The following is a 9,448-nucleotide window of genomic DNA, read 5'->3' as shown; positions in this document are numbered from 1 at the left end:
GTTACCTGGTTCTAAAAATATAACTTGCTAATATTTTCATTTCCATTGTATAATAGCACTAATGAAGATACCTCTGGATTTTATAATCTTGTTTTCTTTGAGAGAATTATCAACGATATATAGTTCTGTTTGTTTAAATGGCGTTCTGATTATTTCTGATATTTTACTTTGTGGCCATGTGAAATTTGTTAAACTGGTCGAGAAATAAACTATTTAATGGTGAAGAGAAGTAAAATAACACATTAGGGGGTCGTCCATAAATGACGTCAAACTCGTAGGGGGGGGGGCAGTATCGTAGCAAGGGGGGGGGGACATATGTCCCCGGGCGCCGACGCTAGGGGGCACCAAAATGGGTTGGAAAAATAAATTGAAAGGTTGAGGGGGTGCAAATCGAAAGTTTGAGGGGGGGGGGGGGGGGCAAAGGCGCCGGGAAGGGTCACTACGCCTCTGGGGGGGGAGGGGGGTCCGTAATTTTGTGACGGTGTGTGATGAGGGGAAGGGGGGAGGGTTTCAGATGGTATGACGTCTCACTTTTGCATTATAAAAACGCAATGTTATAAATCGAATTTTAGACGTTATTTCGCGTTTTAGAAAACGGTTTTAATAAATGGTAATAGGAATTGATCAAAATACTCTACGTTGACAGAGTTCTGACAAGATTTTGGAAAAATATCGATGTTTTAAGCAATTTTGAGGGGGGGGGGGTGTAGGCTGAGGTGTGACGTCATTTTAGGGGGGGGGGGTCTGGTTTTTTGTGACAACGTGTGACGGATGGTAGGGCATGGAAGGTAAAAATCGTCAAAAAAGCGTGACGTCATTTATGGATGACCCCTTGATCATTTCCTGGTTGTATTCAAGAAATCGTGTACATATAATTAAATTATAACAAAATTGTTAGGGGATTTTCCTAAAATTGTTGTCAGGTTTTTTGTCAGAGGGGGTGGAGTTTGGGGGGGGGGGCAAACTCGGGAAGGGGGAGTGCACTTAAATTTTCCATAGGGTGGGGTAGGACATTTGATTTAGTATATTCTTCCCATGTATTTTTTTTCTATTTTTTTCCGATGAGGGGGTGGGATAATGGACGTGCACCCCCCCTCACTTGCACCCCCTGAAGTGATGCCAAAAAGAAGCTCTGGCAGGTCCATAACCATTATTTTACGGTGGGGTTGGTGGGTTACCCCTAAATACGCTCAGTTCCTGTTGTAGGCCCATCTAAAATATCTACAATCCGTAGTATTGCTAACAAAATCAATAAAAAATACAACTTTTTAAAAATTATTTTTTGTTTGTTTGTAGGTTTGACGCAAATTTTGTAACTCAATTTTGACCCATTTCTAATTCAGCGATTTCGTTCAAACTTTTTAGATACGTTCCACTTCGATGACAATACACGTCTATCTATTTTTAAAATTTAATTAGATATCTAATTAGCCATTAAAAATTAATTTAAATGGTTCGAAACTAAGGGAAGATAACACAATTAAATCACTCTAACAGTGTGGTGAGCTGTGGTGCACGAGTATGTTTACACTCGTAGAGCCGGTCGATCTAGTGAAGGCTATTAGGGGCAGATAATAAAGTATTTAAACGATTTTAAACAAAGGGGGAGTAACAAGATTACGAATTTGCTGTCGTCTGTAAAATATGGTCACGGACGGCTGCTCTCACGGGGCAGATAAACGCCTTACAGATATCGCGATCTGCTGATTGTGATTTAAGGCAAATATTTTTAGTCGTGTCCACTTCATAAATTAAAAATCACTAAAAGTTAGAAATTAAAACAAATATTAAAAAAAAAAAACAACAAGATTTTTAAATGCACTGAAAATAATTTAAACTAATTTGCTTTCTTTCGCTTTGGTCGCTCATGGGATCTCTTACATATTTTAGTCGTTTATGGGCGACCCCTTAGGGACGTATTCAGTCCGGCATACAAATTCTAGAGTTTCGGATTATCGCTTTCCTACTCGAACTCGCCATGAATGCAGCAACCAGCATTAGGGGGTCGTCCATAAATGACGTCACACTCGTAAGGGGGAGGGGGGGGGGGGGGTCCGTAATTTTGTAACGATGTGTGACAGAGGGGAGTGGGAAGTAAAATCGTCAAAAAAGCGTGACATCATTTATGTATGACCCCCTTAGTAAAGACATGATATAGAAAGTTGTTCAAGAACGTTATGCGCTAATATGATTTTAACTAGCGTAGCTTTATCAGTGTTTGTACTGTTTAAATTATTTTTTTTTAAACTCTGAATGATACTGAATGCATTGAAAATAATATACCTGGTAATTATTAGACGTTAACTATATTAATGTATCGTGAGTACTTTCCACTAAATCATTAAAACGTTAGTTTAATTATTAAATCGCACATTTATTACTCAGCCACTCATTCTCCAGAATGGAAATTGCGCTAAAAAACATGGAAAGCAAGATTTCCCGTTCTTTTAAAGATATTCCCCGGCTATTCCTCGAAATTCCTGGTTTTCCCGGCCGGGAAATTAAATTTCGAAATTCTCGTTTTTTTCCCGGCTGCGTGGGAACCTTCTGTGAAGAAACACTGAATAAAAAAACCTACCGCAGTGTCCAGCTAATACACTTCCCACTAGTAGCCACACAAAAGACTTACTCGTTTCTTTTTCGGATGGTCTGTAAATAACAGGAAGCAATGTATAACTACTGTTAAGCCAATTGAAGGAAAGTGCCCAACAGAAAACCCTGGATCACAGATGATACATAGCAGATGGTAGAAAAAAGAAAGAGAGTAAAGAGTGAACTAAATCAAGCAAAACACGGCTAAAGTGGTGAAAAGAAAAACAAGAAATGAAAAGAGATTGTTTAAGATTTTCATGCTAACTTAGCCATGCTAGGAAACTTACTCGATGGGAATACACACATCAACCTTTCCATCATATCGACACACATGCGTGTATTTTTCTTCTGCAAATGCTGAGCCTAGAATTAAATAATTCTCCAATTTTTAAAAAGTCAAAATAGTATAATATATTTGCAATATACATAGAATACGTTGTAACTAAGAAAAAAAATTACCTATTGCGTAGCGGGGGGGGGGGGGGGTTCGGACAGCGCCGGGTGACACCATTTAGGGGGGGGGGTGACTACAAGGCAAAAAATAGCAAAATATTAATTAAGTGATTAATTCGAGTGTTAAATAGTCTTTTAAGAAGTGCAAAACGAAAATTAGAAGTTTGTCCCCGGGAAGGGTCGCTACGTCTCTGGGGGTGACACAATTTAGTGCCGCACTGGGTGACACCCGACCTCGCTACGCCACTGTGACTTGCTTATATTTTCATTTTCATTGTATATTAGCACTAATGAAGATACCTCTTCATTATCTAATCCTGTTTTCTTTATGAGAATTATCAACGATATAGATCTATAGTTCTCTTTGTTTAAATGACGTTCTGGTTATTTCTGATACTTTACTTTGGGGCCCACTGAAATTTATTAAACTGGTCGAGTAATAAATTAAACTATTTAATTGTGAAAAGAAGTAATATGACACATTGATCAATTCCTGATTGTATTCAAGGAATCGTGTACATATATTTAAACTATAACAAAATTGTTAGGGGCGTTTTCCTAAAATTGTTAAGTTATTTTTTTTTGTTAGAGGGAAGGGGGAGCGCACTTAAGTTTTACGGAGGGTGGGGGAGTACACTTTATTTAGTATATGCTTCCCATTTTTTTTCTTTTTTTCCCGCTGAGGGGGTGGGGTGATGGACGTGCACCCCCCCACCTCCATCCCCCGAAGTGATGCAAGAAAGAAACTCTGGCAGGTCCATTATTTTACGGTGGGGTTGGTGGATTAGCTAAATACGCTAAGTTCCTGTATCCACAATCCATAGTATTGTTAACGAAATCAATAAATAATACGACTTTTTTTTTATTATTATGAGCTTTTATTTAGTTCGCAACGTTTGTTTGTTTGTGGCAAATCTTGTAACTCAATTTTGACCCACTTCTAATGCAGCGATTTCGTTCAAACTTTTCAGATACGCTCCACTTCGATGACAATTCAAGTGTAACAATTTTAAAAATTTAATCAGACATCTAATTAGTCTTTAAAAATTAATGAAAATGTTTCGAAACTAAGTGGGGATAGCAAAATTAATTCAAACTGTTCAGATAAGCTCCACTTCTATGACAATACGAGTGTAACAATTTTTAAAATTTAATCAGACATCTAATTAGTCTTTGAAAATTAATGAAAATGTTTCTAAACTAAAGGAGGATAACAAAATTAAATCACTCTAACAGTAAGGTGAGCTGTGGTGCACGAGTATGTTTACACTCGTAGAGCCGGTCGATCTAGTGAAGGCTATTAGGGGCAGATAATAAAGTATTTAAACGATTTTAAACTAAGGGGGAGTAACAAGATTACGAACTTGCTGTCGTCTGTAAAATATGGTCACGGACGGCTGCTCTCATGGGGCAGATAAAAGCCTTACAGATATCGCGATCTACTGATTGTGATTTAAGGCAAATATTTTTAGTCGTGTCCACTTCATAGATTAAAAATCACTAAAAGTTAGAAATTAAAACAAATATTAAAAAAAAAAACAAGATTTTTAAATGCACTGAAAATAATTTAAACTAATTTGCTTTCTTTCGCTTTGGTCGCTCATGGGATCTCTTACATATTTTAGTCGTTTATGGGCGACCCCTTAGGGACGTGTTCAGTCCGCATCCAAATTCTAGAGTTTCGGATTATCGCTTTACTACTCGAACTCGCCATGAATGCAGCAACCAGCATTAGGGGGTCGTCCATAAATGACGTCACACTCGTAAGGGGGAGGGGGGGGGGGGTCCGTAATTTTGTAACGATGTGTGACAGAGGGGAGTGGGAAGTAAAATCGTCAAAAAAGCGTGACATCATTTATGTATGACCCCCTTAGTAAAGACATGATATAGAAAGTTGTTCAAGAACGTTTAGCGCTAATATGATTTTAACTAGCGTAGCTTTATCAGTGTTTGTACTGTTTAAATTATTTTTTTTTAAACTCTGAATGATACTGAATGCATTGAAAATAATATACCTGGTAATTATTAGACGTTAACTATATTAATGTATCGTGAGTACTTTCCACTAAATCATTAAAACGTTAGTTTAATTATTAAATCGCACATTTATTACTCAGCCACTCATTCTCCAGAATGGAAATTGCGCTAAAAACATGGAAAGCAAGATTTCCCGTTCTTTTAAAGATATTCCCCGGCTATTCCTCGAAATTCCTGGTTTTCCCGGCCGGGAAATTAAATTTCGAAATTCTCGTTTTTTTCCCGGCTGCGTGGGAACCCTCTGTGAAGAAACACTGAATAAAAAAACCTACCGCAGTGTCCAGCTAATACACTTCCCACTAGTAGCCACACAAAAGACTTACTCGTTACGGTCTCTTTCAGTCTTTCTTTTTCGGATGGTCTGTAAATAACAGGAAGCAATGTATAACTACTGTTAAGCCAATTGAAGGAAAGTGCCCAACAGAAAACCCTGGATCACAGATGATACATAGCAGATGGTAGAAAAAAGAAAGAGAGTAAAGAGTGAACTAAATCAAGCAAAACACGGCTAAAGTGGTGAAAAGAAAAACAAGAAATGAAAAGAGATTGTTTAAGATTTTCATGCTAACTTAGCCATGCTAGGAAACTTACTCGATGGGAATACACACATCAACCTTTCCATCATATCGACACACATGCGTGTATTCTTTTTCTGCAAATGCTGAGCCTAGAATTAAATAACTCTCCAATTTTTAAAAAGTCAAAATAGTATAATATATTTGCAATATACATAGAATATGTTGTAACTTAGAAAAAAAATTACCTATTAAGAAATAGAAGGCCAATAGCCAACAGAATATCTGAATTTTTCCAGGAGGGAGACTCTCTCTTCCAACTTTTCTTCTTTTTTCTGTTGAATTAAAAAATTAATTGGCACATGTAAATAAACACAATACAACTGGTATAGCATTAAGGTAAAAATAACCAATGCAATATTATGTAATCTAACATAGCACATTTTAGAATGCATGGAATGGACCTTTCAAGTACCAAATCAATAAAATTTAATATTTGGCCCAGAATTCAAACCCTACTAAGCTTTTGTAAAGAGATGTCTTGCTCCAAAAAGAGTTAATAATAATAAAAAACTCCAACATACCTGGAACAGTATCAAGATGCTCTACACGTGTAGTCTGTTCCCCCATAGTGCTAGAAACAGCAGACACACCAGCAGCTGCAGCTTGAAGGGGCACAGTTTCCTCTGCATCAGTCTCACCACCCAAAGACTTCTTATCATCTGAGACATCAACATCAAAGTTTAAAATGTGGTTGGCGCTACGTTTTATTATAACAGCTAATTAATTGTTGCAAGTTGTTCTAAACATACCTCGTTTAGGTGAAGCGGAAGCAGCCTCAGATGCGTCATTCGTGGCGTTGACATTAGACATGGCAGGTGGATCTTCAAACAAACCTCCAGTGCCCATAAAGTTTTGTGCTGTTTAATGACAAGAACAACTATTTGAAATAGGAATAAATAATAATGCTAATCGAACTTATTTCATCAGCAAAACTTCTTCAAAGAGACTAAAATATAGCCTACCAAAAAAATCCTGATCGATATCTCCAAAGGTATCATCATCATCTTCATCACAGCCATCATCTGCATCTGAAAAACAATAGATAAAACCAAATATAAATAATAACAAAATAACTAAGAGTGAAACTACTTTACACAACCACAAATTGGACTTACCCATAAATTCATCACCAAACCCATCTCCCACAACTGGGGGAGGTGAGTCTATGTCCATGGGCTTTTCTTTGTCAGCTGGAGAATGAGGTTGGTCATCTTTTGGCACATACATGTCTGATGGCTTATATAGACCATCATCTAGATGTCCATCTTCATGAAGAATTTCCCATTCATCAAATCCCACATCACCTGAAGTATCAATAATGAAATAACTACTTTTTGAAAGCACATTATTTCTCAAGTAAATTTCTATTCATAAAGCTTAAGCTTCTTAAATCATATTTAAAAGCTAACAAAGAAATTTTGTAGCCACTTCAACCAAACAAGCCACACAAAAGCCATTCACTCATGATTCCAATTGGAGGCACGCCATCAATCTGTAAATATGTGTGAGTGGAAACATCTTGTATTATAAAATGCCTTTAGATAAAAAGCCACTCTCTATGGGGGTCAAAGGCAACTTTTTGAACAATGAATGAATAAGAAAAACAAAATCTTAGTAAAGTAAAGAACAGTATTGTACCCACCTAAATGGTAAGGGAAATAACTCCAATTGGAATCCCCCACATTACAAGAAGGAGAAGGTGGTTGGAGAAATGAAGGAAAAAAACAAAACAAAACCAAAAAGCCAACAACCTTTGACCCAAAAGAAAGTAGCTTCTTACCCTTGCCATTTAGCAACCCCCCAACACTGAGGTCTGTCTTTTCTGATGTATCAATTTTGTCTGGACATGGCAATTTTTCAAGACATTTACTGTTACAAGCTATTTCATCTATATCACAAGCATGTTCTTTATGATTATGGTGGCAGCGACGACTGGTAGTGACACATTTATCATCTTGAAAATTATATTCGGAATCATCCCATTCTTCCTCTGACCCTGATTCCATGTCATAGAAACCAGGTTCAGTGTCTAGTCCAATGCCACTATCTGAATGCTCAAGAGGAAGTCTGTCAGCATTCTCAGCTACGTTATCAAAACTGGCATCTTATTTTCTTGAGGCACTTAAACGTTTACGGCAAGGGCAGTTGGCACACTGGGCACAAAAGTTTTTATCCTGAGACGAAGAAGCTAGCGATAAATGTATTTTTCTAGAAGATTGAGGAGGGGTCAACGAAGAAGCTAACGATAAATGTATTTTTCTAGAAGATTGAGGAGGGGTCATAAACGGTTCAATTTCTGAGGTAGATGGTGATAGAATATTGTCACAAGAGTCAACAGTATAGCTGCCATGACTTTTTATAGGTGTGGAACGGTCGAAACAACTAGGAAAGGTCAACAAGGTGTTTGGATTTGTTATATCATAGGTATTTTCAACATCATTCTCAATCCCACTGTCTATACGAGAATTTCTATCACAGATGGTTACAATGGTTTCATGATATGCAGTTGAACGCCTGCAAACACACTCAAGCTGAGATGACATTTTACAAACTAGACAACTGAGATATGTTGATTTTAATGTCAGGGCTCTGTCCAGTAATTCACAAAGAAAATCTTCACTCAGTGGATGTTTGATAAAAATAGACGCTTCCCCATAAATTATAAGGCAAAGTTTTTGATTAGTTACAGTTTCTCCCAAGGAATCGTCTTCCAATGGACCTGACAATTTAGGAAATTGTAGTAAATGAAAAATCGCTAATACATACCTGCATTGACAATATAGTTTTCTACCATTGCCTTTCCTTCAAAATACTTGCATCTTTCTTTGGCTGTCAGACTGGAGTACTCAGCCCCTATGTAGATCAAGTGTTTGACTTTACTCTGCATGGCCGCATTCACGACGTTAAAGCCCTGGAGAAAACAGACATGAATATGTGCAGCTGTTGGCCTCAACTGTTTTAATATGTGCTGCTGTTGCTGTTGTGCTGAATTATTTTGTTATGTGCTGCTGTTGGTCTGAATTATGTTATTATGTGCAGCTGTTGGCCTATATGTGCAGCTGTATGTATTGCACTGAATGTATTGCAACAACGGCTGATTACTAAGTGCACAGGACACTACAGTTGTTATTAATTATTATCACAGGCCAACCTGCTGATACTCGATGTCCACACTCATGGTTTCCCAGTAGGTTGTATGTAGAAAGACCGTGTCTATGTTCTCCTTTGCTCCTTTGATGGTCAGTGGTTTTGTCATGTCACCTGTGTGTAGCGTCACTCCTTTGTTGGGCGACAAGTAAAACTAAATTGGCACAGACTATATATATATATATATATATATATATATATATATATATATATATATATATATATATATATATATATATATATACGGAGACGCAGCGAGGGCGGGGAAAGGGGTGCGGACTGCACTGGGTAACTCCATTTAGGGGGTGACACCAAGACAAAAAAAATTGCAAAATGTGCAGAAGAAATATGCTTTTTGCCAGTTCCATTAATTAAAAATTAAAGTTAAATAGTCTTTTAAAAGCAAATCGACAATTATTACAAGAGGGTGGAGGTGACACCATGATGTAAACTTGCTAACTAAAGAGAAAACAATGCTACATTCAACTGTATTATTAACATACAATAGATAAACATCGTTATTATTAAGTTTGCAGTGATTAAAGCTTATACACATATACACTCATACACACACACACACACACACACACACACATATATATATATATATATATATATATATATATATATATATATATATA

The 9,448-nt window shown here is 37.1% G+C and overlaps 1 protein-coding gene across 1 annotated transcript in view; it reads right to left on the bottom strand.

Annotated features, from left to right (window-relative positions):
* Positions 1-1,180: 1,180 nt before the first annotated feature.
* LOC131952427 (uncharacterized) overlaps positions 1,181-9,448 on the bottom strand; it is a 9,857-nt gene continuing 1,589 nt past the window's right edge. The window contains exons 3-14 of the mRNA XM_059315062.1: positions 8,812-8,939; positions 8,427-8,571; positions 6,776-6,964; positions 6,623-6,688; positions 6,410-6,517; positions 6,182-6,319; positions 5,846-5,932; positions 5,674-5,749; positions 5,406-5,443; positions 2,880-2,955; positions 2,630-2,649; positions 1,181-1,239 (exon numbers count right to left, since the gene is read on the bottom strand). Of these exons, the coding sequence (XP_059171045.1) occupies positions 1,181-1,239; positions 2,630-2,649; positions 2,880-2,955; positions 5,406-5,443; positions 5,674-5,749; positions 5,846-5,932; positions 6,182-6,319; positions 6,410-6,517; positions 6,623-6,688; positions 6,776-6,964; positions 8,427-8,571; positions 8,812-8,939 (1,130 nt within the window). The remainder of the gene's footprint in view (positions 1,240-2,629; positions 2,650-2,879; positions 2,956-5,405; positions 5,444-5,673; positions 5,750-5,845; positions 5,933-6,181; positions 6,320-6,409; positions 6,518-6,622; positions 6,689-6,775; positions 6,965-8,426; positions 8,572-8,811; positions 8,940-9,448) is intronic.

The sequence above is a fragment of the Physella acuta genome, unplaced genomic scaffold (genome assembly GCF_028476545.2).
Source record: "Physella acuta isolate Inbredline_101_S28 unplaced genomic scaffold, ASM2847654v3 ptg000873l, whole genome shotgun sequence".
Classification (NCBI taxonomy): Eukaryota; Metazoa; Mollusca; class Gastropoda; family Physidae; genus Physella; species Physella acuta.
Note: the sequence above shows the minus strand (reverse complement) of the source record. Positions and strands in the feature narration are given on the sequence as shown.